Source organism: Symphodus melops (assembly GCF_947650265.1).
Source record: "Symphodus melops genome assembly, chromosome: 22".
In the NCBI taxonomy this organism is placed as follows: Eukaryota; Metazoa; Chordata; class Actinopteri; order Labriformes; family Labridae; genus Symphodus; species Symphodus melops.
The window spans coordinates 7,041,463-7,068,716 of record NC_136712.1 but is presented as its reverse complement, the minus strand read 5'-3'; the positions used below and the strand labels follow the sequence as shown (position 1 = coordinate 7,068,716).

At 42.2% G+C, this 27,254-nt stretch overlaps 1 protein-coding gene across 2 annotated transcripts in view; it reads left to right on the top strand.

The window, feature by feature from the left end:
* The window catches only part of plxna4 (plexin A4), a 202,843-nt gene that overhangs the window by 19,197 nt on the left and 156,392 nt on the right, over positions 1-27,254 (top strand). For both annotated transcript variants that reach the window (XM_079335713.1, XM_079335712.1), the window contains exons 2-3: positions 3,840-5,188; positions 15,799-15,981. In XM_079335713.1, coding sequence (XP_079191839.1) covers positions 3,944-5,188; positions 15,799-15,981 — 1,428 coding nt within the window. In that variant the 5' untranslated portion in view covers positions 3,840-3,943. The remainder of the gene's footprint in view (positions 1-3,839; positions 5,189-15,798; positions 15,982-27,254) is intronic.

Below are 27,254 nucleotides of genomic sequence, written 5' to 3'. Positions count from 1 at the left end.
ATCATTGTCTGACCTTCTTGTAGCTGGAACCAGACAGCACTTTTGACATCTCCTCTTTTTATTTGAAAACTTTCTATCCTGTCACTTTTAACATCTGGAATCTAACAAACTTAAACCGTTCTAACTTCCAACTCACCAGTTGACTAAATCTGTGTCATCATTCTGTGTCTGGACTTCCTCGTTCTGTTTACCTGTAACACAAACACAGATAACCTCAGATAAATGTGCAAAAACCAGTTTTTTTGAATAGGATTATGTGTAATTATGTTACTTCTTACCCACCCATCATTGTCTAATCCCATTTGAGTTATGGTGTTTAAGTGAATGCGATAGCTACGTTTTACACTGTGAGAAGTTAAGCTGTTTACCAAACACTTTTGACAGTTTCTTCATTTCCGAGTCATTTCTACAACATTAATTCCTCCGCTTCTGTCAGAAAATAACACAGGATTATATTGTCGAGGCCTGCTTTTTGTTTTGTCTTGCCCAATTGTCATGTCTGGCCTCCGCTCTCCATTGCACAATCTTTGTCAAGGCAAAATGGCTCCTGACATATCCATAATAGCTTTGTGTAATACTGATGTCGCTGGAATTAGCTTTGCTGCATCAACATAGTTCAGAAACGGGGCAAATTGTAGCAGCTGATCTTAGTTGAACCTAACTGGCTTTATTTGTCTTGTCCCTTTTTCTCAGAAATTTTACTGACAGTCTCACTAAATATGTCTTAAATACAACAAACAAACAGGGCAAACACCATCCATCCGCCATGCATTTCTCTTCTCCTGAACACACACTTCACTGTCCCTTTATAGAAAGGATACGCATTTTAATTAGCACACTTTTTAGACATGTCGTTTATTTCTCCTGTTTTTGGCTTTGCTTTTACAATGGGATTCCTGCTGGCAGAAGCACACATAAATTGAAGAACACATAAAAACAAAACAAGGAAAGCAGAAGCATGTCAGTCAAGCAGTTCTGTCTCTCACAGAAGGAGAAAAGGCTCACAAACAGGCTCACACAAACTGTTGTTTTTTTACACACAGACCCGACAATACGTCACATGCACGTTGGGAAAGGAGAGAGGTGCGAATCATTAAGTTTTTAGCACTTTTTTCTTGTCTACAAGTCTGTGAATGTTTAATTAACTGGTTTATTTACTGACTGATATTTGAGTTCATTTGGCAGCATGCCCACTGCAGCTTAACACTCAAAGCCCCGAAAGCCCCCTCCCCTTTCCTTTGTTCCACATTTCCACAGTAGACGCTAAACATCTTGTCTTAACTCCATCAAACACGATTCTTAAAGAGTTGAACCATTTTATCTGTCTGTTTACAAACTTGTTTGCTGTCTTTTGCACACGTCTTCAAACATCATCGCGTTCACACCTTTGTCTTGAATACGTATGTGCAAAAGCAGACATTGAGAAAAGGCATATTTTAATGACGTGCAATTAGATAAACTATGTGTTGGAATAATCAGTCCCTGTGCGTGTATGTGAGACTGATTTATAAATCCTCAGAACCAAAGCAAGCTTTAATTAATGGCGCTTGATGATCAGCAGGCAGAAGCAAACAGCAACTAAACGAGCTTGCCCCCCGTCAGGGAGGATAATTGCATTTCACCCACAGATTTTTGTGGTAGACACACTGCCATGGTTGGGAACCACTGATCAGGGAGTTTTTTTTTTTTTTTTACATTTAGAGATTTTTAGTGGTTGCAAAACTCCCATTTATTTCTCAAGGGGGACTACTGAGTCTTTCTTATCTTTTTTTGTTGTTGTTTTGAATGTCAGCTTTGTCTGGTTGCAGCAGCGTGTATACTCATGAGGATAGGTGGATGTGAAGGTGGTTTAACAGCCTCTTCCTCAGTCTCTCACTATGTCTCACGCCTTTGTTTCCCCTGTAAATTTCTTTTTGTCTTCCCTCCTTTTCTCTTTATCAATTAATAATTACTGCTGATTAAGGTTGTCTGGGAATGTCCTAGGAATACTTTGTTATGACCGTCCCTCAGGCTAAGTAAATGAGAGCTGGTGCTCCAGTGCAGCACCCCGTGTGAGATTAATATGCAGCTCCCCTTTTATTTTTGGAGGAACATTAAGGGCTCAATGCCCTGTCATTACTCCTCGGGTAGCAGCAGCCTGTACTTGCTTGTGTTCTCGAAAACTCTCTTCGCAGACTCTCACTTTCTATTTAGGTGTGAAAACCATAACCGTCAATCATAACCCTAACCAATCATAAACCATAACTGTCAATATCAGCAATCAGATGGTATTTTTGGGGGGCTCTCTCAATATGAGGATTTGAGATGTTAAAGTTGCTCACTATCTTTTTTTTTTAATCTAGGGTCTTCATTTTCATTTATAATAGTTGTCTTCTTTCTGCATACCTTTGTTCACTCTTGTCACGTTAAGGGCCTGTCAGGACTGTTCTTCATTTCTCTCTCTCTCTCTCTCTCTCTCTCTCTCTCTCTCTCTCTCTTTCTCTCTCTCTCTCTCTCTCTCTCTCTCTCTCTTCTCTCTCTCTCTCTCTCTCTCTCTCTCTCTCTCTCTCCCTGTCTCTCTCCCTCCCTCTCTCTCTCTCCCCCTCTCTCCCCCTTCCTAGCCCCCCCTCTCTCTCTCCCTCCCCCCCCCTCTCTCTCTCCCTCCCCCCCCCCTCTCTCCCTCCCTCCCTCCCTCTCCCTCCCTCTCTCTCTCTCTCCCTCCATCCCTCTCCCTCCCTCTCTCTCTCTCTCTCCCCCCCCCCCCTCTCTCTCAATGCCTGCCTGCCAGTAGATGGAGAGGAGATTGGTGAGATTGCTGTGAGGCTGTGTTTGACACCATCATAACTTATGATTGCTTACATATGAAGCTGAGAGGTGGCTGGATAATGTCGCGTTTTTACTAAGAGACCTATGAAAACTTGTACCCAGGAATGGTGGTGGTACCTACTAAAAGTCAGAGTTAGTATTAAACTATTGCAAGTGATTACAGTTGACAATGTCATGACAACAAAAATGAAACGGGGAAAAAAATGTAAATACAGGTAAAGCCGTCGACCCATAGCTCCCAACATTGTATTAAAACGGGTATTGTTTAACATGTGTTGCTTGAGTGTGTGTGCCTGTCTGCGTTGGCTGTGTGTTTAATGCTGAGACTTTGAAAATGACCTCAGGACTTTAGGGAAGCTTATTTCTGCAACCACTTGCATTTCCTCCCTAATTGTTCCTCTCCGGCCCACAAACCTGCTTTGTGTGCGAGTGTGTGTGCAGGTATGTTAAAGAGCGAAAGACGGTCCCTTTCTCTACGCTAGCAGTGTCAGCAGGTGAGCTGCCCTATTGGGAGAAAAGAGAGAAATCGCCAAAGCATGCAAATTGCTACTCCAAGGGGAGAATCAATTAGGTGCATAGCGGCTGGAGCAGAAAGACAAGGAGGGGTGGAGGGAGGCAGGGGTCCACGCAGAGAGATGGTGCAGAGCCACGCTGATCACCTCCTCTGAGACAATGCATTACTCCTCCTCTTCTGTGCCTTTCCTCAATCCATAGACTTCCTGATGCTGTTGGCTAAAGCTGCAAACTGCCTTTTAAACCTCTTCTGTGCCTCAGCCTGATTCTTTTTTTTGGTCTAGCCCATTTCTTTTCTAAGTATAGAGTGTGCTGGAGTCTCAAGTGTGTGCCCTCTTCACCTTTTTCCCTCATTATTCTTTCTAAAGATGGTCTGCACTGATCTGTGCCAGATAATGTGAAAATAGAACAGATAATTGAGTTTTTATAATGTATTAAATATCAATATCATTATAATTGCTTTGAATTTATAGTTTGAAATATTGCTGATATTGACTGTATTTTTTCTCTTCCCTTTTTAGGAACATAATGTCCTCCATCTCGAGAGAGGCTTGATCCCTATTGGCCAACAGCACTGGTCTAAGCCTCCTTCCCTTTCCTCACCACCCCCAGCCTCAGCACAGCCATGACGTCCCTCACCAGGACACGGACCTGCTTTTTTGTCTGCTGCTTCCTATCTTGTCTGTCACTTCCTGTGACATCACAAACAGTGGTGCAGGCCCCACAGGCTCATAGTGCCGGCTCCCAGGTGATCACAGCATCCCTACACGAGGATGAGTATGAATCGTTTCATGCTGAGAACCCTGAGTGGACATTCAACCATCTAGCTGTGGACTATCGCAATGGTAACGTTTATTTGGGGGCTGTTAATCGCATATACAAACTGTCTCCAGGACTGGAAGTCCAAGTTTCCCACGAGACTGGCCCAGATGAAGACAACCGCAAGTGCTACCCACCACGTATAGTCCAGCCCTGCAGTGAGCCTCTAACGCTCACCAACAATGTCAACAAGATGCTTCTGATGGACTATCGAGAGAACCGGCTGCTGGCCTGCGGCAGCCTATACCAGGGCATCTGCAAACTTCTCCGCCTTGATGACCTCTTCAAACTAGGAGAGCCTTTTCACAAAAAGGAGCACTACCTTTCCGGTGTCAATGAGAGCGGCTCTGTGTTTGGCGTCATTGTGTCATATAGCAATGTTTCTCCGGACATGCTGTTTGTAGCCACTGCAGTTGATGGCAAGCCAGAATACTTCCCTACCATCTCCAGCCGCAAGTTGGCCAGAAACTCTGAGGAGGATGGCATGTTTGCCTATGTCTTCCATGACGAGTTTGTGGCCTCCATGATAAAGATCCCCTCAGACACTTTCACTGTCATCCCAGACTTTGACATATACTACATTTATGGCTTTGCAAGTGGGAACTTTGTCTACTTTCTGACTTTGCAGCCTGAAATGGGGGGTGGACCAACCACTGGGTCCTCCTCTGCTGGTCGGGAACAGGTCTACACCTCGAAGATAGTCCGTCTTTGCAAGGCAGACACTGCCTTTAACTCCTATGTAGAGGTGCCTATTGGATGTGTCAGTGGCGGTGTGGAGTATCGATTGCTGGAGGCTGCATACCTTTCCAAAGCCGGTGCTATCCTGGCACGCTCCTTAGATGTGGCACCGGACGATGACGTTTTGTTTGCCGTCTTCTCAAAAGGTCAAAAGAGGCGACCGCAGCAGGCCTCGCAGGACTCTGCACTGTGTGTCTTCTCTCTACGGAAGATAAACGAGAAAATCAAGGAGAGGCTGAAATCCTGCTATAAGGGCGAGGGCACCCTGGACCTGGCTTGGCTGAAAGTCAAAGATATTCCCTGCAGCAGTGCGGTGAGTTCTACTTTAATCTTCTCACACACACTTTGTGACATGTAGATGCTCTTACACGAACACTAGAATAATGACAGTGCCGTTCCACACTTGCTTTGCAGAGAAGGATCATTTGTCCGACCATATTAAGAGAAAACCAATTAATGATGAGGTGCTAGTATTGTTTGAATCATTATTAAAGTGAGGGATGCTAGAGGTTAGTATCTGAAGACAACCCATTGTGATCGAGCGTCTTCCACATGTTTCTTTAATGAGCCTACATGCACTGCAGTAGGTCTCCATGAACAGTATGATGTTGGGTGGGATCACGCTCCATCCTATTAACTTGACATATTAACCATCCACTGCCTCTTTAAATCTCCTCACCCTTTAAAACAATGCAGCTGACTGCGCCGCCGAATTACCATAATTCAATTCTCCGTAACATCATTACAAATTCAGTGATTCAGTTCATTTGATTTCTCACTTTGTGCAAATAAAGAAACACGGTTAAATTAGGTGTTTCATGTTTATTCCATATACACACGCAGACCCAGAGTTGTTTAGGCCATTATTAATGATGATCTCATATTTAGTCATTTATAAAAGCTGTCAACCCCATGTAATAATATAGCATTACCTTGATCTTAGTTCATTGGGTTTGTTTATGAATCAGTGATGCCGAATGCACTCACTTACATCCAGGGTTACATTAATCAAAGTTGAAGTATATTGTTACAATTTGATAGGTGTGACTGTTTTTTTAAGTTTTTGGTGCTTTCTACATTAGTGTTTTTGGAGAAAGCAATGCACCCCAAAAAGTAATGATTCCATTTATGAGAAACAATATACAACAGAATATAATCCTTTGAACCACAAACAACACGTTTCCCTGCTTAGGCCATTGGAGCTACAAATAACAATTTTTACGGCCACAAATACTTCTGACAAGAATTTCATTGCTCCATCATGATTGTAATTCCAAGACATAAATTTGATCTTCTTGCCACTGTTCAGTCCATGTTGTTCTGACCTCAGCCGCGCTCTATCTGCAGACATCATTTGAAGTTGACCCTCTCTCATGTTTTGGCTCTGGAATCACAGTGTTTATCTATTACTCTGTCTCTGGTGCAGCACACGTTCCGGGGCGCTTTTGTCTGCCGCTTGAGGGCCTGATAAATCATGCCAGGGGGGGTGGGGGTGCTGTCGGCTGGGAAAGGAAGTGTGAGGGAGCACACAGGGGTTAGTGCTGAGGAATGATGGCATTTCAGCATGCGCCACGGTATCGCCACCACCACCGCATAAATTAGATCCTGCTGAACAAGTGACGGTGGACTCTGCAGGAGATAGATGAGTTCTGACACACACACACACACACACACACACACACCTGACACCAAACTTCCAAGTATGGCTTCTGCAGAGATGGAGAGCGTGATGAAGTAGAAGAATAGCAATAAATACATTTATATGTGAAAGGTTTATTATGCGATTTATTGCAATGAAGACCAGATAATTCTTGGCTGCTTTAGTGATATAGACAAGGGCACATTTAAAAGCATGGACACACAACACACACATAAATCAGAGGCCTATTGTCTCAGCATTAGTAAATTAATAATGTAAATATTGTTCATATATCACTTAAGAGTCTTTAGAGAATGAGAATATGTTGCATGCTACGACGTTTTCGTCTGTGATGGATGGTTGTGTTTGTAATATTCAGTGGTTGATATTTTATGAATCATTGGTTGTAAGTCTTGGATTACTTCCTTTGCTGCTTTAAATGATGCATGCCTCGGAGTGTTGTGTCTCCAATATAATCAGAAATGTAGTTCAAACTCACCGTTCACATCTTCCTCTATCTGTGCTTCCCGGAGGTGTAGAGAGCCAACGCAGAAGCACACAGCACAGATCCATGCTCGCACTGCAGTAGAACATACTTAACAAGTTGCTCAGAGAAATGTGAAGGTTAAAGTTCTTGTGGGTTCCTGTACTTTGAAGATGATCTAAAAGTGAGGATTGACACAACCGCAAAAATATCAAATAAGGGTGTTACTGAACTCATACACATTTCTTACATGAGCTTGCTTTAACGTCTTTCCCTTTAGAATGTGAAACACTCAATGAAGGTTGGATGCTTTAGATAGATAGATAGATAGATAGATAGATAGATAGATAGATAGATAGATAGATAGATAGATAGATAGATAGATAGATAGATACTTTATTGATCCCGAGGGAAATTCAGGAAATGAAGATGTGACCATTTCAAAGAATTAGTTGGCTAATTAATATATCATATACATAGATGGTTAATAAACAGATATTTTATATTTTTTTTACTTGGGTTCAAAAGCTAATTTTATTTAATTTTTTGTATAACAAATATGACTGCTTTATGAGAGAAACTTATTTGCATTTCCTCCCTGTATGTACTTTTTTTTTTTTTTTTCGCTCAGGCACTTTGCAAGAAAGGCTTGTTGATCATAAATTGTAGTGGTCAGTGTGCACTAGGAGCAGGAAACACAACAGGATAAATTCAACTTCTACAGCAATAATGCTTTTTGGTGTGTTTTACAGATTGAAACACACTGAGCTGCCAAACAACCAAATCATCCGAGTACTTTCGCTATAAAAATGTCAAGGTCACATGTACATTTATCAGGCATGGGTCTGAGAGGAAGTGCACATAAACCCTCTCTGGTGTCAGACCTTTGTTGCTTTGCATCCTCTTTAAGAGGCTTTCAGTTGAAGTGGACGTGATGAAAAGAGGGAGAAGTTGAAAAGAAAGTGTTTGTACAGAGAGTGTTATGATGGGTGAAAGAACTGAGAGCATGGATTGGGGGGGGGGGGGGGGGGGGGGGATGTTGCTTCTTCTCACCCCCTAACGGCCACGCTTGGCCGAGCCACATAATGCATGCTCAACAGTATAAGTCTGCAAAGGGCCAGCATCCATAGATCATTGTGAAGTGGCATGTGACCTATAAAAAAAAAAAAAAAAAAAAACGCTGCCTGCTCCCTCCATGTTCACTGTGTCAGCAGAAAAAAAACAGAACAACAAAACAGCGGCATCGCAATAAATTCTCTCTCTGCGCTCTTCCCTCGCATCTTTGATTCATTGCTCTCTGCCTGTGCTGCTCTTTTCTCCTTGTGCTTGTCGTTCTATTCATGTTCTTATAAGAATAGTTGCTGCCATCGTATCTTCTTATTCTCTGTTTACCCTTTATTTCCTCTAACAGTGCTTTCCATAAGCACTCAGTAAAGTACTGTGCCCCCCCCCCCCCCCCGAACACAGCTGAGAAAATTACAAGGTCGCCTGTAAGTCCCTGACAGGCCACAGCTATCCCCTCATCCCTTCTGCTAATGATCATTAATTACATGTCATTAACTAACATGCCACGGGCCATTCTTCCACATTTGTCATGTGCTATCGACTTCACATTCTGAATTCACTCCAATTAATTAGATTATTCTACTTGGTCGCTGCTGTTTCTTTGAGTCTTTCCTTGATCTTCACACACATGCTAAGTCCCCCCCTCCCCCCCTCCCCTTCCTCCACCACTTGAAAGAAGCGCCTCCAATATGACATTCTCCGTCTTTCTTTCACACTCTTATTTCATGTCATTGGCTCTTTTCCTGCTTCTGTTCTCTTCTGTTTGACCAGCCTTTGAATTGTGTTGTCTCTCTGTGCTGACCATCTCTCCATCACTCGTCCGCCGTCTGATTGTGGAGCTTAATCAGCGTCTGCTGCTGATGACTCAGTCTAGGCCACATCCTCAGGACGAGAAAGGCTAGTGCATTCATTAAGAACATCCAGACTGCCCCACCCCTTCCCTTCTTCTCCCCATACTTCACCCCACTTCATTCACATATCCGCTATCCTGGCTCGCTAATTAAATCTCCATATATGATAGCACTTCTGAAAGGTCAGGATCCATCACAATATCGTTATTCTGTGATTAAACAAATGTCTTACCTTTTCTTCGCTGTACTCCATCTATCTAAAATCAGGGACTGAAATGGGAACCTGAATTTCTACTCCCTTTATTTGACTTTTGGCTTGCTTTAAAAGAACACTTGATCCGTCTCATCTACATCTCTTACTCTAGTGACTGCACTGTACAATAATTACTAATTCAATTTTCCAAGCTCTCTCAAACCATTCCAATACGACAGCAAGTGTACTCCAGCAAGCAACACTAACATTTAAAATGTAATGAGGTCCAGCATTCTACGTCTGGTTGTAAATGTCATTGTGGAGTTGAAATGCGTAACATTATTCACAAAGGTCTCTCTCTTCTTTTACTTTGTACAACCGTGAACCTAAACGCCCTAACGCCATTACCGACAAAGTTCTGACAAATGGCCACTGATTTTAGCCAGTGTCTGTATCCAATGCATCATCAACAAGAAGACAATAAAGAGCATGTTATAAGGTTACGATGGTTGTCACTAACTGATATAAGTCGGTTATGTACACAGACATTTGTGAAAAGTTTCCTGACACACATTTCACTTGATAAAGTTTTATTTTCAGCTCCTGTCTTTACATGTGTATTTTTACTGTTTGCATCACTTGAACTTGCATCTTTCCATTGACCCTCTTCTCTCCTTGTGATGTCTCAGTTTGCATCCTGTGTTAGTGTCTCCTTTGCCTTTCCAATATTTATTGTATGTTGTAGCTGCTCAGCTAACAGTCGGCATGTGCGAGCACTTGACAACCCTTTTCCTCTCGTGGAAACCTGCAAAAGAAGTTCCAAGCTCTGCATTTCCCAGCACGTTCTTTCTCTAACTCCAATGATGTCCCACGATTGTGTCACATTTTTCCTGAGATAACGTCACTGTCAGCCACTAAACCATCCCTGTGTGTGTGCAACCCATACATCTATTCTTTCTCTCTTCAGTTCGTATTATTGTTACTGAGTTTCCAAACAGTCCCAAGGGTGGCATACAAAGAAGAAGTTAAATCTACTTGGGGACAGCTCTTGTGCTCTGCATTGACACTTGTGCATTGAAGCTGAATTTGAGTAAAATTCAGTCAGAGTACTGCAAAGGAAAAATACTCTCATGTTTAGAGTGGCCTGGAGATACTAAAAGGGCAGTGAACTTTCAGCCATCAGAGATGGGTTTAGAATGACTCCTGCTCATACTAAGTCAATAACACTTGTTTAAGATTATTATGTGTTTGCCTTTATTAATGGGAAAGCTGGAGGGAATGAAATTTAAAGAGAAGAGAGAGTGGGTGTTGCCTTACGCCAAAATCAAACAAGCATCCAGTACTTTACTCAAACCACTGCTGTAGCCTTTATACAATACTCTCAACATCACATTTGTTATCTCAAGAAAATAATTGGCACTTTACAAATACAGATTGATTGATTGATTTTGTGTTACTGTAACTGTAACCTGCCAAACATGCTTTTCTTTTTAACTATTTCTGGAGACTCAAGTTTTTCATCCTGGAAATGTTTTACTGCTTCTTTTTGTCAAGGTAACACATTTGTACCTTTTGAAAACAGAAGGGATTCTCTGTGGCTGTGAGAACATTCAACCAGCAGGACTATGATGCTGTGGCTTCTCTTTCATTTTGGCCGTCTGCGTCTCGCTCATTCTGTTTCAGCCTCAAATAGGCAGCTAAAAGCGGAAAAAGCCTCAGATGGCTCAATCGCTTTTAAGGTTGGACAGTTTCCAAAGCAGACAGTTTTTGTTAAGAGGGAAATCAGAAAACAATTTTTGCAGACGGGACACAAGTGGGATAGCAGATTGTGCATTTCACTTCTCCCTGTGTGTGTGTTTACTTCATGGTGTGTGTGTCATGGTGTGCTCTGTCACGCGTTGCTAGTGCAATGGAGGGCACCATGGATCAGTAGTCAGACAGAGTACATTTTGGCAGAGTAACCAGTGGGCCATCTGACACTCACTCACACACTGACACAGACACACACCACTGACACACACACACGCACACACACAGAAGGTATAGCTTCTCTTACACTTAAAGCCTCAAAATCTTTTGGCCCAAAAAAGTAATTATTTTATTTTTTTTGGGGGGGGGGGTTTAGTCAACATAAGGACAATATAAACGCATATCCCCTATTTTATCTCAAAAGATATTTGACAAAGATTTCATTTACTAAAGTGCCAGACAAATACAGATCAACATATCCTCAGTCACAGAGCAGAAAAGTCATCAGTCAAAGCATCTACAACCTGATGCATCTTCCTCTGATGGCTCCTTAATGACTTAGAAAAATGTGTTAAAGAGACCAGCTCCACCAAAAACAATCCTCGAGCGGCATGGATCAGCACACCCAGAATTCCTTTTTTTATTTTTCAAATGTATCTACCACCAGAAAGTGGTTAGCTTTAAGTGACTGCTTAAATAACATGTTATACATTGGAAATGTATGATGGATAAATGGATCTCTTTAAATAATGAAAGGCTGTGTGCTTTAGATGGTTTCTGTCAATATGAACAAAAAAATCAAAGTGACTAACTGTTGCTGCAGGAGTCATACAGCCAATGTTTTGGTAAAGCTAAATTGAATGTTGACATATCTTACAACGAACACTGCAAACCCACTTAAGTCATGACATAATTTCCTAGTGCCGCCCGTGACTCTGACAGGTCCGTCATTTAACACAGTAGGGCTTGAGGAAATACTTTATGTCTGTGGAGCGAATTACACAAAGAGTAACAACCAGTATTTTTTTTTTTCATTTTTCCTCCACTTGCCCTTCTTGGTAATGGAAGTTTTCCATGTAATCACCAACATTTGTACTCTAAAAACAAGCTAATCTTGAACATCAAATGTTACAGTTAAAAAACAAAGCGCAGAATCAGCTGACTTTAATACTTCATGGAAGAAAGTCATTTAAAGTGCCACATGGAGTATAATACCTGCATTAAAAATGAATAGCCAGAAGTGCAAGAAAATTGACTCTGGAGCATTAAGCAGCGACGTGAAGTGTAATGTCTCTGTGGTTTTATGTGTGTCATTAACTTTGTGAACTTGCAGCCAATTGAACAGGCCCTTGCTATGTTGAAGCCAGATTAGTCCATACATCAGAGTGGTATGAGAGCGGATCTCTTTCAGTTCATCGCTAATCACATTGAGCAATTCTCTCTCCTTGTCTCCCGCTCTCTTTCGCGTGTGCCTACTGCCCCCCTCTCTTTCCCTCCACTCTGTATCTGCTGATCCCTCTGCACAGTCCAGAAGAGAGCTCTCTTTGTGCTGCTGCTGGCAGCCAAACACAAGCACAGAGATGGATATGGCTGAGAGTGACCTGATTCTGCCTCACTGCCTGGCTTCCCTCCAAACACCGAGCCTCTCTCATGTCCCTCTGTCTTGAGGGAGGAACCCCCTCAGCTTTCTCCTCTGTTGCCACACTGCAGGACACTGACAAAAATAGCAACAAGACCTACACAAGATTTGAGGTCATAGTTAGGTAATTTGGGGATCTTAGTTACTGTACCTTAGTTATTTAACAGTTTCATCGATTGATTTCCGATGTATGCATGTCCCCGGGACAGTTTGTAGATATCTGAGCCTTGTTTTTTTCTGTCTCTTCAATGTCAACTTCAGGGTTGACGTTAAGGCTTGAAGCTAAATTGGTTGCTTTAGAACCAACAGTCAAAACGCAATGTCTGAGTAGCCTTATCTCAGGGCAGCTCTCCTTTTTGTGCATGTAGTTAATCTCTCGTCGATATTGCTTTACATTTTGTTTAATGTTGTGAATCTAATGTTGTTGGTGCCCGCAATATTTATCTCTACAAAGAAACTACTCAAATGAAATATGTATTCAAGCGGCTCTTGTCAACTAAAAGACAAAAGACGAGACACAATCTCTTTCAAGGTCTACATCTAGTCAGTGTTTGTTTATGCTTGGACAGCACTGTCCGTCAAAAGGTGACACATAGTGGCATGAAAAGGCAGCAAATAATGGTAACCTTGTGAGTTTGAAGATGCATTAATGAGACAAGAGGAGAGAAAGAAAGGGGGCATAGGACATGATAGAAGCAGTGACAGCAGAGTCTTATTGGCAGACAATGTCAAAGGCTACCTTGATATTATTCAGTATTTTGACTGAATTCGTCTTTGGCATCACAACTACAAATGTCATGTTCTGCTGCTGGCATAATGAAAATGTGTCTGCCTACCGAGGGAGCTGACGGACAGAAAGTATATTTCATTAGATTTCAGAAAGCGGGACAGAGATGGTGACTGTGATTGGCAACCGGTACAAAGAATACAGCATGTGTCAGTGACAAAAGATGAAAACGCATCTTCCGCTATGTCTTCGCATGTAATAACATCCCCTCCATACACATGCATCATCCTTCATTTCAGATGGGATGACAGAGCAGACAGATCATTTTAAAGGACATCTTAATTATAGAAAAACATGAACTTTCACTGGAATGTAAGCAATGTTTGGAGCATTGACTTCACATGTATTATCTTTTAAAGCCGGGCAGGAGGATGCAAACACTATAAAGTAATCATTTTGCTTCTGATAGACCCTGTTAACCTTTGAACCCTGCAGCTTTTTAACTAACAGTAGTATGGAGAGCAAGTCCTTGTTTGTCTTACTCTTGAATGCGCAGACATACAGCTCAAGTAGTAAGTGGAGAAACCTTTCAGTTAGTGGACACTAGTGGAGTTTATGTTGGCTTGTTAGGATGTCACAAAAAGCTGAGGGATGGTAAATTGTAGCTTCAGACTGGAAGGTGGAGTGTAACTGCAAACAAGAGAGATATTTCATAATATTTTTTTCGGGAGTATCCCTGATTCTCAACAGAACGCTATTAACTCAGCAGGAAGCCACTGCAAAGCTAGTACATGGACTATTCTCAACAAAAGCTCATTTTGAAGGGGGGGTGGGGGTGGGGGGGGTTAAACTGAACTCTTTTTACTGTCCTCAGTTTTTTTCCTCTCCTTGCTCCTCTATCTTTCTTTGGTTTTGTCCCATTCTCTCCTCATCTCAACCATTTAACTTTCATGATCTTGACCGAAATTCAGGTCACCTCTATCGATCACTCGCACCACTTCATATAACCCTCATGTTATAGCCTCAAGCTAATCGTGGCCTAGACCAGCCATGTTCCATTTGTCTAATGAAAGCAGACCTCATATTTCTCTGTGGCTGTGTTCGATGGTGATGATGATGGCCTTTAGTGAAATGTTGTGAGGAGACACTTGGTGTTTGCAAGATTGATGGAGGGCTGAGAGGGATGCACTTTGAGTGGGGAAAAAGGAAAACAAGACGCATGGTAGAGGATCATCCCATTTCTACTGGAGCATCCCGTTCATAGATGACAGCTCAAACCATCAGGCAACTGAAGACCTGAAATGGTGTGATGAGTTCAAACAAAATAAAAGCCAAAATCTCCATGCAGCACATGTTTTACTGTCGCATATGTTCTTTTTATGGAGCTTGGACTTTAATGTGTGTTGTCTAATTACCTGAAGTGCTTCTTTTCGTTAAATTAAATTTATTTAATTTCAGATACATTTTTTTTTTATTTCAAATAGTCTACTGTTTTAATCATTAGTATTCCACCATGATTGAGCTTTACATGATGTATTTACAGATGTATTTGCTTTTCATAAATCCTACCCACTATTTCACCTTACTAGTATTTTTTATGCATTTCAGAAAAAGGAAATTGTGTCTACTGCCAAGCCAGCCCACTACATTGCTAAGCTATAAATCATGAGCTATGCCGGCTTCAGTCCTAAACCCAGTGTTTCAAATCCATCCATACAGGCAAAATAATGACCAATCCCCAGCACCATTATTCACTTATCACAGCCCATAAGTCATTCTGCCCACACTGACTGGTATGAATATTACCCCCCGGCAGGATTAAACACATGTAGGCAAACACAAAATGTACAGGCACAGAAAATGAAACGCACACAGCACCACTGAATAACAAAATCACAGCATGTCTGCACAAAAAGCAGAACAGATGAACCTCCATCTCGAGCCTCCGAACTCTAATTCTGTGATTTATATATACTTGGAAGCAACGTGGTGATTTGCCTCAGTTTGACGATGCAGCACCTCTATTTTTGTTCTTTATATTTAACTTGGTTCACTTTGAATCATTTCACACTGAATATCTTGCAGCAATGGCATTTCTGCAGTGGCTGTTGCATCGGGTGGACAGTGGGGAATTGTGCTTGACAGAGCAGCCTCTGGCGCTATTACAGAGCTCGAGCCTGACTGCAGTCTTCTTCTATCTTCATCTCTATTCTACTTTTTTCTACATTTGCTGTTTCTTGCATTACATTTCCAGCATATAGTAAAACTATACAAACAGTCACGAGTTGAAAATCCTATTTTAAAATATACTGAAACTAGGAAACATGATATTGATTTGTATGTTAATTCAGCTCAAGCTCGTTCTTTGCCATTTATCAGGTTTAATGTAATGCCTTCTACTCTCAACTCAACTTGCCCATAAAATTCTCCCGAGGTGTCTGTGTGACATACAGCATTATCAAATGCTCTAAAGAAGAGTGTTGGTCATAACAGTGTTCTTGTCTTAAACCTGTTATTTAAATCGTTTGTATTTTTTGATGTTTTCTAAAACTCTCTCTTCCTTGTTTCTGCTGCAGCTCTTGACCATTGACGACGACTTCTGTGGCCTCGACATGAACGCGCCATTGGGCGTGTCTGAGATGGTACACGGCAAGCCCCTCTTCTCTGACGGCATTGACAAAATGACCTCAGTCATCGCCTACGTCTACAAGAACCACTCGCTGGTCTTTGTGGGCACAAAGAGTGGACGAGTCAAGAAGGTAAGAGGGGTTCAAATATAAAAGATGAAATGTAGCAGAGATGGCAGAATTGATGAGGGCAGAGATTTGGTTTCTCTGTGAGAATGTGGAGTAAGGGCTGGGAATAAGGGACTGCTGGATTGGAGGAAGGATAGTTGTAGTAAGGCAGATTGACTTTCAGGCAAATCAGCTGAGTTGGCTGTATTTGCAGGAAGAAGAGGTGAGTGTGTGCATGAAAGAGAGAGAGAGAGAAAAAAATGAAGTGTGTACTTCAGTGTAAAGAGAATTTTAGTTTGTGTGTGCGCCTGTTTTTGAGGAAAGGGGGGGATCAGGAGAACTCCTGAGGGGGGTTTTATTTCTTGAGCTGGGCCTATCTGGTATCTCTCAACATCCTCCTCATCCACTGCACCATATATCACACATACACTCTTATACATCCAGTATCAGGAGTGTCTGCTGCACTTTCCCTTCACTTTGGAATCACAGAAAATCCAGAGCCCTGGGGGCCGATTGCAGCACACATCAGCATGTTGCAAACTTGCTGTAAAGCACAGATCAGCATGTTGCCGAATTGATTAGAAAAACTTTTCTGTTTCTTGAGGCTAAATGAGAGATCAGAAAAGGAAGGAACAGATCACTTTTTTAAGGTATTTGATACCTACCTTACAGTGGTATAATACAGATTAAGTCACATCTGTCTATTGGAAAAGTTAAACATTTCTATACATTTTGTATACACTAAATTGAGGGATTATTCTCAATACCTTGATTGATTAATATAACTTTACTGTCAAACCGAAGTCTGAAATCTGTTTTACAGTTATCAAATTCAAAAAATGGAAATGTACTAATTAGAAATTAAAGCCATGGTAGAAGTATACATACATTTAACACAAAATTTTAAACAACAGACTGATATTTAAAGGCCTTTGATTAGATAACCTCCTTGTTCAATTTTAGATTGCTTCAGTCTGATCTGATGGTATTCTTAATTTGTTTGTTAATTTTGGCCATTCTGCTGTAGTTTGTTGGAGATGGAGGATTTTTTCGCAGCCTGTTGTCAGTCATAGTCTTTGTTAGCGTCTCAGACCATAACAGTGTCTCCCCTTGAAAAACATGTCACATTCTGTGTGACTGCAAAGCCCTCGGCTCAACAAGATTTGTCCCTTCAGAGTTAAACAGCACTGGATAAGCTGGGTTTTGGCATGTTGTGGCTCCCACCTTAGACTCGGCCCATGCCCCTGTGGCCTCCCCCGCACGGCAGCCCTTTTCACAGCTAATAGGATGATGCACTGCTGTTAGGTGTAATAGACGGGAGGTAGCTCCTGTGCTCTCACTCCCACTCCTCTTGCACTGGCACACACATGCGTCACAGGGCCGTGACTGAGACCAATTCTGGGGTGGCTAGGCTAGTCCGCCTCACAGGCAAAGGAAATACATTGTATTATACGTAAGGATAGAGAGGGAAGTAAGCAGAAGATGGTAGAGTTCAGAGAGATAGAAAACATTATGAAAATACATGTTTGAAAACAAACAAGAAATATATGTGGCTGGTTAAATAGAGAAGTATAAAGAAAGTTATAAAAATATGTGCATAGGAATAGATCAAGCTAAGGACACTGAGTTTTTTTTCTATACACTGGTTTTACTTTGTTTGCATTTGTCAATTATGGGGCCCTTCCAGTGTTTGTTGTTTTTGTTCTTCACAGGAGCTAAGTGGTTGAGACAGCAGATTTCCATTTTTAAAGACGATAACCAACACGTAGGCAGATATCTTAACATGGGGAAATATGTAATCTGCTGCTCAGTTGTGGTGATGAGTGTGACTTTTTACTTTTAAGAGGAACTAAAAATATTTTCTTGGTTTTGATAACATTGTTATTGCCTAAGGATGTTTGCAACAATTGTTTTCCCCTCGTTATCTTTGTTGTTCCTTCTTCTGTTCGTTGGCCTCAATCCAGACATCCCTCTCACAACCACATATAGTCACTGATTGGATTTCTGCATTGTTGTCATGGTATACTCAGCTAAAGACACCCCACAGAAACAAACCAGCTTTGACAAAAGATGATCAATATTATTTGTCAGCACAGGCGTACTCAAATGCACACAGAGCCCCATTAAAGCCACATCCTCCCCTCCCATGTACACACTTCTCCTCCCCTATCGTTAACTGTATACCATTAGATGACATCACAGGCAATAAAAGACAACAACAAGACAATAAAAGGTCTGAGCTTCAGTCCACCTCCTTCATCAGTGACTTTATAACCCTTCAGCTAATGGATGTTGATTTATATACACTCCTCCAGCCTGTTCCATCCCTCATCCCCGTCGCTCCCCTCCTTCTTTCTCTCACTTCTATTTACTCTATTTGACGGTAAAAGAGTGCGGGCAATCGTTAATGTAACCGTGTGTGGGTGAGCTAACTGTGAGTGTTTACAGGCTCACGTTTATGACATCATGACGTTGAGTATGGCAGGAAGCTGAGTGAATTAAATGAAATTTGCTTGTGAAATCATTTTATGTAATGCGGGTGCGAGTAACTTTTTCGATCCTGAGACCTGGTTGTACTCGGACTGTCAATAAGCCAACCTTAACTGGCACGATGTAATTCTCAGTCCTTCCCCTCAACCTTACTTCAACCTGAAGTAGATCAGCAGCGTCGACAGAGACTGCAGCAATTAGACGCCATAAATAATGAGTATGTTCATGTTTCTGTGGAGTCTAGACGCTGGAGGTTGTGTTGGAGTCATCCTCCTGGAAAAGCGTTAACATCTTTGTGGTTAGTTGGAGATGTAGTGAACTGTTGAATCTGAAAGATGAGCAGAAACAGGGTTTTGTAGATGTGGGGACACATGAGTGACAGAAAATCTGAAAAGTAAGGTCAGTCTGGAAGATTTTTTTTTTTTTTTACCAATTTAGGAAAAAACATGAGATCATGATAGAAGATGTTGGAAGGTTCTCCTTATTCCTCTCATTCTCCACCTTTGTTTGCCCTCCCCAGATGATTTACCTCCTCTCTTTCCGTTCATCTTTCCTTCTCCCTGCATCTATCTTCCCATGCCTGAGTGGAGCTGCTGTGAGAGCTCTTTGATGGCTACCTCCTGCTATTGGAAGTGAATGGACCATATGGCTTCTGTCCGCATGTCTGTCGGTCGCTTTGGGCGTGTGTTGGTCTGTGGCTTTTTAAAGAGATGGAGATGTGATGGAGATAAAAGGTTGGAGCTGGGTGAGATTTAAACCCATTAAATGCAGGTCAGTGCTCAGCAGCAGGTCAAGGGGAAAGCCTTAACCCCCTGCAGGCTTCGGTTCACTTCATGGTCATCTGGTCAAGCCACACATTAGCATGACAGGTACTTCTCTATGTGGACACATATGCATGATACATATTCTGCACACCACTGCATGTATCCAGATAAGCGCACAAACATGCATCAGTGAACACGAGCTCACGTACACACTGTTGGACAAAGCCCGGCCAGGAACCTCCATGGGGCCACGGATTGAGAGGTGGACTCGGGGACGAGAAGGAGGTGTGAGGGGAAGATGTGGAGAAAAAAGAGAGGGAAGGGATGAGATTGAGGGCCACCTGCAGAGGTGCTAATGCATCTCCACTCTGTCCTTCCCAACGGGGGAGCATTGGCGCTCAATACAATGAGCAGCTAACCTTGAACTTGACATAGACAGAAGCACAGAACTGAGCGAGGCATTGCATGCAAAGATGGCAAGGTTGACGAAGCTGGGCTTACATCTGTGTGTGTGTGTGTGTGTGTGTCTTTGTGTAGGGGTGTGTGTGTGTTTCAGAGTCCTAGATATGACCGATCTCTTTAAGTGTTGCCCAAGGTAGTGTCTGAAGCAGACACATACACGATTATGGAATAGTAGTATAGGGGAAGAAAGAGAGTCAAAAACCTGTTTTCCACAGAACATTTGTCAGCATTTGGCCGAAGGCAAAGCGCAGGGTGTTGGGTTGTGACAATTCGTTCACCTCTTCACCACAGGCACTACTTTTCAATCTGTTACAGTCAGACAGAGAAGAGGGGAGAAGAAGAATAAGATGCAAACTGAAAAAAGAAAAGGGTGAAACATTTTTTGCGATAAAGGAGCGAGGAAGGGAAAAGAGAGACATGACACGAGAGATGGATAGCGTGGCGGATTGGTGAATGAATGGTAGTTCACCGGGCTATAGCTTCATGGTGAAAGGGAGAAAACCTTGCAGGAGGATTTTTAGTGAGTGATATCTATCATTTAAGGTTGCCAGGGTAGGAGCGAGAAACGGGTCAATTCCAACAGTGAATGGTTAATGTTTGTTGTTGGGAAGGGAAAGGTCAAACGTTCCCTCTACTGCTGCCGATTTTGAGCAGTCTTTTGTCCTTTCACTACCTGACTGCTGTCCTCCTTCTCACAACATGCTATTTATTTATGTGCCATGTGATATTCTTCCCCATTCATTCAATCATTTCAACTTTCAGCCTATTCACTTTTATAACAGCAAGCGAAACAGACTGAAATATGTGACAAACATTTCCCTTTTAAACTTAATACTGGCATGAATACAAAGCATTTTGTGTTTTGTTTCCTGTTTTATAAGTGAACAAGGCTTTGCTGCTTGCATACGAGATTATGGATAGATTTACGCTTGTCTGGGTGCTACGGCTTTAACTTGAGATATTTATTGCTTTGGACCAGTCCCATATGTTTTGTGAGTTGATTGTGTCCATGTTTTGTGTGTTTTTGTGTGTTGTGTGTGTGCGCGCTTGTGCGATAGGTTGGTTGGCCCCAGATGCAGATTATTGAAATGGGCTGAGCTGAGCCGTGGTCAGTGGAGCAGAGGATTAAATGCTTAGAGCTAATGATGAAATATGCTTTAGGACGGGTAGGCATCATGTGTGCAAGTGTGTGGACAGTCCTTTGTGATCCAGCCGCACTCCCCACCTTTCTCATGCTATAAATGCAATGCTCTTCAACACAGGTCTACCAGCACAGCTTTATTCACCTTGCATAGTATTCATTACAACCCCACCCATTCTGGTCAGTGGTCTAAACCGCTGCTGTACTCAGCCAGTATTCCCAGAATGTCAATGTTCCCATGCTCTTAAGTATTCCTCAGCAGTCTTACTCGTTGCCTTGGATCTCTGCTTGTGTGTGTGTGTGTGTGTGTGTGTGTGTGTGTGTGCTTCTACTCCTACACCAGCTACCGCAACAGCACACACTAAAGCAAGCTCAGTCGTTGGTTGCCATGGCAGCAGAGACTGTTCTACACACAGGGCAGAATGTATAGAAGACACACACACATGCACAAACCTGAGAGTGACTTGTGATACGCTGTGTATTTAATCCCAGAGAGTAGCTCCTACAATGGACTCGGAGCACATGAGGATGACCTGATGTGATGATCGTGGGCTGTTGGTCCATGACAGGTGCTGTGCACCTCACAGCTAAGAGGCTGATTGAGCACACAATTTTTACGTTTTGCTATTTTCATCTTGCTGTATTAACCACTGACTGTTATCCATCTTTGCTGTGCTATTTGTTGTCGATACAGAGAGGCATGTCAAGGGAAATCAGTCACTGGGAACCCCCCCTGCAGCCCCTTGTAACCCCCTCTGCTTTTCTATGTTTTTCCCCATTGTTCTCGGTCAATTGTTTATGGATACGTCTTCTGGTAATTGCACCATCTTTGCATATGCGAAGATTCCCTTCCAACGTTAGATTCTTCCTCAACATTTACGATGTTGGTAAATAGTGAGTGTGCCATGCTTGCATTTGCATTTCAGTGTACATAGTAGTGGATTCTGTGCAGAATATCAAGGTGCTAATGAGGACTGGCTGGGAAAAGAATCAGAAGATAGCAGTTTCTCATGTGCTTCCAATCCCAATAATACTTTTGGTTCCTTCTGCCAGTGCAGCAAAAACTTGCCCAGTGGCCAGGCAGTCTGACTGGGCGAAGAAGATGTTGAACTCAGATAATCAGAAGCACTTACCATTTGGTAGTAGTTGAAATATGGTAGAGTTTAGTCAGAAATGGAAAGGGTGACAGGTGATGGAAAGATAGTTTGGAGAAAAAGAAAACTGAAGGAATACTAGGATTGGTTTTGGGGGGCTGAAGGACGGACAAAGAGTCTCAGTTAAGACGGTGATGAATGTATCTTAACAAGGGACCACTGTGAAACTTCTGTCCATAACAAGATCAACTTATGACATGTGTACTGGATTTAAATAAACTGCCTTTCACAAAGCACATAAACCCACAACAGCAAAAAGAGTGCAATTTGTTGCTTGCATGTAAAAGCAAATGTGCACCTTCCAAGAATGTAATATTTATAGTTAGCTCCCATTTTCCTTTAAGGATTAGGAAGTATGAACAAAAAAATCACAACATGACATAATTTATGAGTATTTAACCTGAAAAAATAGATGTTTTCCAATTTAGAAAAGCCCTACTTAAAATCAGATAAGTAGATGAAAAAAAAGATGGTTCGAAGGTTGGATATATGTTGGAGTGACAGAGAGAAGACAAATGGAATATGCAGAAAGTGATATATTTCTAGGAGACTGAATATGCAACACAAGGTGTGGATGAACTAAAGTAGATGTAGATTGATGCAAATATAAACTTAAAGTTAAATAGTACAAGAGGAGAATGAAAAATTGGATGTAAACAGAGAGTGAGGTAGAACTAGAAAGCCCGGGGCCACCAGGGAGTGATAGTGCGTGTCTTCCAAACCATTACAGAATTTCCTGCACTCCTGCACGCACAGACACACACAGACACACACACACACACACACACACACACACACCTAAACTTTTCCATTCTGCCGTTCACCAGGGGAGAAGAGGAAAGCAATCTCTCCGCTGATTTAGACAGAGTATCACATGGTGCTCAGGTTAGCAAAGAGCAGCCACTGTGCACCCTGTCCTTCCTGACTCAACAGTTACACAAAGTGCCCCTGATACGGGGAATGACATTGCTTGTGTGATCAGCTTGTTTGGCTGTTAACCTTCATGTGTGTGTGTGCATGTGGCCGTATGCAAAAAATAGCAGTTCACCTCACGTGGTGTCATTCAGGTGTGTATTTATAGATGCTACTGCTGTTGCTGGGCCTTATCCCTTCTTTCCAGGGCTCCTTTATAATTGATGAGCTGCCAGGGGCTGAGCAGGGCAGTAAAAACACACACACACACACACACACACACACACACACACACACGATTAACCATGGTAACCAGCCACTATGCTGAAGGTTGACACCATGTTAACGTACACACACACACACCAAGTAAACGTCTCTATTGCTTTAGGCTCTTGTACAGTACATCTCCAGTCACAAAGGTGAGCCTCCAGCTATGAATCATGGTCCGTGTAGTTTTACAGTCTACATGACTCTCATTAGCCCTTTCTCCGTGTTCAGCTAAAACAGGATCTGAAATATATCAACCTTAAAATATAAACTTTGTTTTTCAACCTTCTGACTCAGACATGAGGCTTGCAGATTATTATTATTATTATTATCATCATTTTTTACACAGATCTTTTTTTTGACATTGAAGGCAGAGAGAGTGTGGGTGAACAGTTACAGAAAGGAGTGCACAGCAGAACGAGAGACTCTTAAGAGTGTAGAGGGCAAAATTGGTGAGCAAGAATGATTGGTGAAAGCTACAAAGATGGAGAGAATGTCGAGAAAGGGTAAAGGCAGACAGTCTGATGGGAGGAGAGGGCCAGAGTGCTGAAATAGAGTTTGATGTTCATTTCGCTCTTGTGAGTCTGCACCTATTGAGAAGAGTACCAGTATGTGGCAGCCTATTGAGCCGTGAGTGATTTGAGTGGCTATTCTCTGCAGTGTGTACATGGAGTTGAAAGGCTTGAGCCAGCAGAGAAGTTGGAGAGAGAAAAATGACTAACTTGAGTCTGATCTTTCTGTTTCCTAACCATTTGAACTGTATTTGACACTGATGCGTTGCTAGCTCAGGGTTAAGACAAGGTTGGCTGCTGTGAAAGATGATCCAAGGTCCAGGGACAAAAAAAACAAAACAAATCAAAGGGCTGAGCCATAATCAGAAATTCATTATTTGATTGTCTTGTATCTCTTCACCTTGAAATGTCAATTTTCACCGAAATATTAGATATCAATAGAGAGTGAAAGGTGTTGGATGGTGTATAAGTATTTATTTTTTAGAGTCAAATTAATTACAAGATGTTACAACAAACCTCCAAATGAAATACTTCTACATACTACTACATCTTTTCTTCTTCCTTACCTTTCCTTTGAGGTTCTTCTGTCTTTTCCTTTACCCTCCTCTGCCTCTTCCTAGCATCCTTTCATCCATGTCTGTCGCCCTCTCTTCCTCCACAATATGCTCCTTTGCTTACTGTTCTCTCCATCTGTATTTCCCTTTTCTTTCTAATGAACATGTTGTTGTGGTGCTGCTCACCGAGAAGAACTGACAGCCTGTGTTTACACACTGCTCAATGGCAGTGTCTTTTCCAAACAGGCATGGGGGCTAATATCATACTGCAAGTTTGTCTTGGTCTGGTCTTCTTTGGGTCCATTGTCTTCATCAACACTGATGGCATTCAATGAAAAGTATGAACAAGTTTGCATCTTATGTTGTGAGGCCAGGATTTAGCAATCTACCTCCAAGCTCATTCACTTGAAGTCCTTTGACTTTACAGAAAATAAACTCCCTACAAAATATGACTTTCACAAAGTATGACAGCTGCAGTACAGGAGATGGACACAGAACTTCAACAATCACAGAGTATGCTCAAATGCATGACATTTAACAGTGCAGGTGTGCTTCAGATGACGTGAGGTTAAGCAGCTTTTCCTTTTACCTTTCCTGTCAAGCTTGCTCTTAAAGTGTTGGTCTACTTCCCCAGTTAATTAGCATCACTATTAACATTCTTCAGCCACATTAAGCCCGTGTCAAGCCAGCAACAGGAATGTAATTACCTGCAAGCTTTTTCTCTCTGTTACTGATGGATCATTGCGTAGGTAACCGCAGAGATATACACACATGCACACTTACACAGATGTCTCCTCATGTCAACTTTGGCTAAAGACTTAACCATCACCTGTTTTTTTTTTCAGTGAGTGGAAGAAGTGGCAGTAATTAGTCTAGTGTAGCAGAGTGTGAAGGCACAGGCTCTGCAGCACTTAATTAACTATTTCTAAATGCGATTTATTGTTTATTATAAGGTAAAAAGGTAGCTGAACTTCCACACAACAGTTTTTAATTATCTTTCTTTCAGTGTTGCTCATGTGTTGGCATTTGCCTGTGACTACCAAATCATTGTGTGGCGATTGTTGATTTGTGCACTAGCATAAAAAAAAAATCAATACTCAGTCTAGCCAGTAATCACACAGTCCTGTGTAGCTCTATCAGTGACCTTACTATGACCAATGTTTAATTTCCCAACACTGCCATTATTATAGTCTGAGAGGCGTATTATAAATTATAGTTATACTATAGTTTTCCACTCATAACCAGCCATAACTTAAGGTTCATCATGATTAAGGATAAGTGAAGATTGATGTTCTCTTCACTTCATGGCCAGCAGAGCAATGTTCTCTTTGCTGAGTACGTCTCCCTTTCTTTTTTTCCCCCACTCAACACAAACTTTCATCACTTTCTCTGTAATGGATTTTCTCAAAATCATTGATGGATGACTGCTTGAAGCAGATCCATTTTCTGCCCATTTTGTCGCTGTGGTAGTGCATGTCTCTACACCAACTCATCTTCTTTGGATTGTTTGGAAGCATACCCCTTTCTCTTATTCTTCACCTCTTTCCTTTATCTATACCTCTATCCTTTCTTTTCCTATGATTTATGGCTGAGTGTGTGCAGCTATACAGGACACACTGCAGGTGAGCCCTCTGCCTCCCCCTCCTTCTCTCACTTCCTCCCTCCCTGCACGCCTGTAGCCAATCATTGCACACCACAGGTCTCTTGGGGGCAACGAGTGCCCCCGCACACCTTTTCCTCTCCTCTCCTCTCCTCCACCTCTCCGTTCTCTCTTCCTCTGTCTCTCTTCCTTCCTCTCTTCCTGACTCTCTCTGCAGAGAACATTTTGCCTCACAACTGGGTCATTCTCTCATCCCTGCAGTACATGCTAGCAGCCAGGCTAGGCCATGCAGTACTCTTCAGCAAGGTTCAGATGCGAGGTAGACTTGTGAGGCTGCACACAACAAGGAGGTTGTGTTCGCAATTACATGGTGTATTCAAACCCTCATATCAAAGATTGAAGATTACCGTGTGTGTGTTTTGAATCCTACTTTAGCCACCACATTTATTAAACCTCCTGCAAAAGTCAGCTGCATTTCTCAGCACCTGTTTGTTTTTGTATTATGTTTTTATTTGCACATTCATACATTGCTTAGCTTTTGCTTCCCCTCTTTTCACAGGCTCACACAGACACACATGTTCCCACACACACACCCGCTTTTAGCTGCAGCAGTGTTAGTGAGTTGCGATTTAGATTACTCTGCCCATTAAGCAGATGCGAGCGTAAACATCTTTAAAAGGATCCCTGGGTCTGTCTGTCTGTCTGTCTGACATCAAGACTTTGAAGTGTGCCTGAAGCTGCTTCATAAACACAAAGACAGCACAGACAGGGAGAGAGAGAGAGAGAGAGAGAGAGAGAGAGAGAGAGAGAGAGGGAGAGGGAGAGGGAGAGAGAGAGAGAGTCAATCAGTGAGAGAGAATTAGAGAGAGGAATGCCAGAAGAGAACACAAATGGGGAGAAAAAATTAACATTTGTAATCTCGCACAGTTATCCTTGCACTCTTCTTTTTACTTCTTACCTCCTTTCCTCTCCTCACCACTTCCTTTTCACATCCTCAACACAGACCTTAATAAGTGGATTTTTATCTCAACTACACAAGCCCTCCCAAAGGATTATGGGATTTTTTTCCTTCCTCTGCTGCACACACAGAATGGTAATTGCTAAACTGAGTTAGAGACGGTCCTTGTTTGAAGGAATGAGGCAACAATGGTTAAAAATCTCATCTTTTCGTCATGTTGAATGTGAATTGGTGTGGACTTTTCTATAACCTGAGGAGCTTTGCTTTCATCACACCTCTATAACCCGTGTCCAGCTGAGGATTCACACAGAGTCTCGTCACTGTTAGACCTGTGTGTGCTAAAGCTACTGCCTCCTCCCATCTCTTTGCTGTTTCTTTAAAATCTTGCCTTACAATCGAAAGTAATGGAAGGTGTGGCATTAAGGCACAAACACACACACACACACACACACACACACACACACACACACACACACACACACA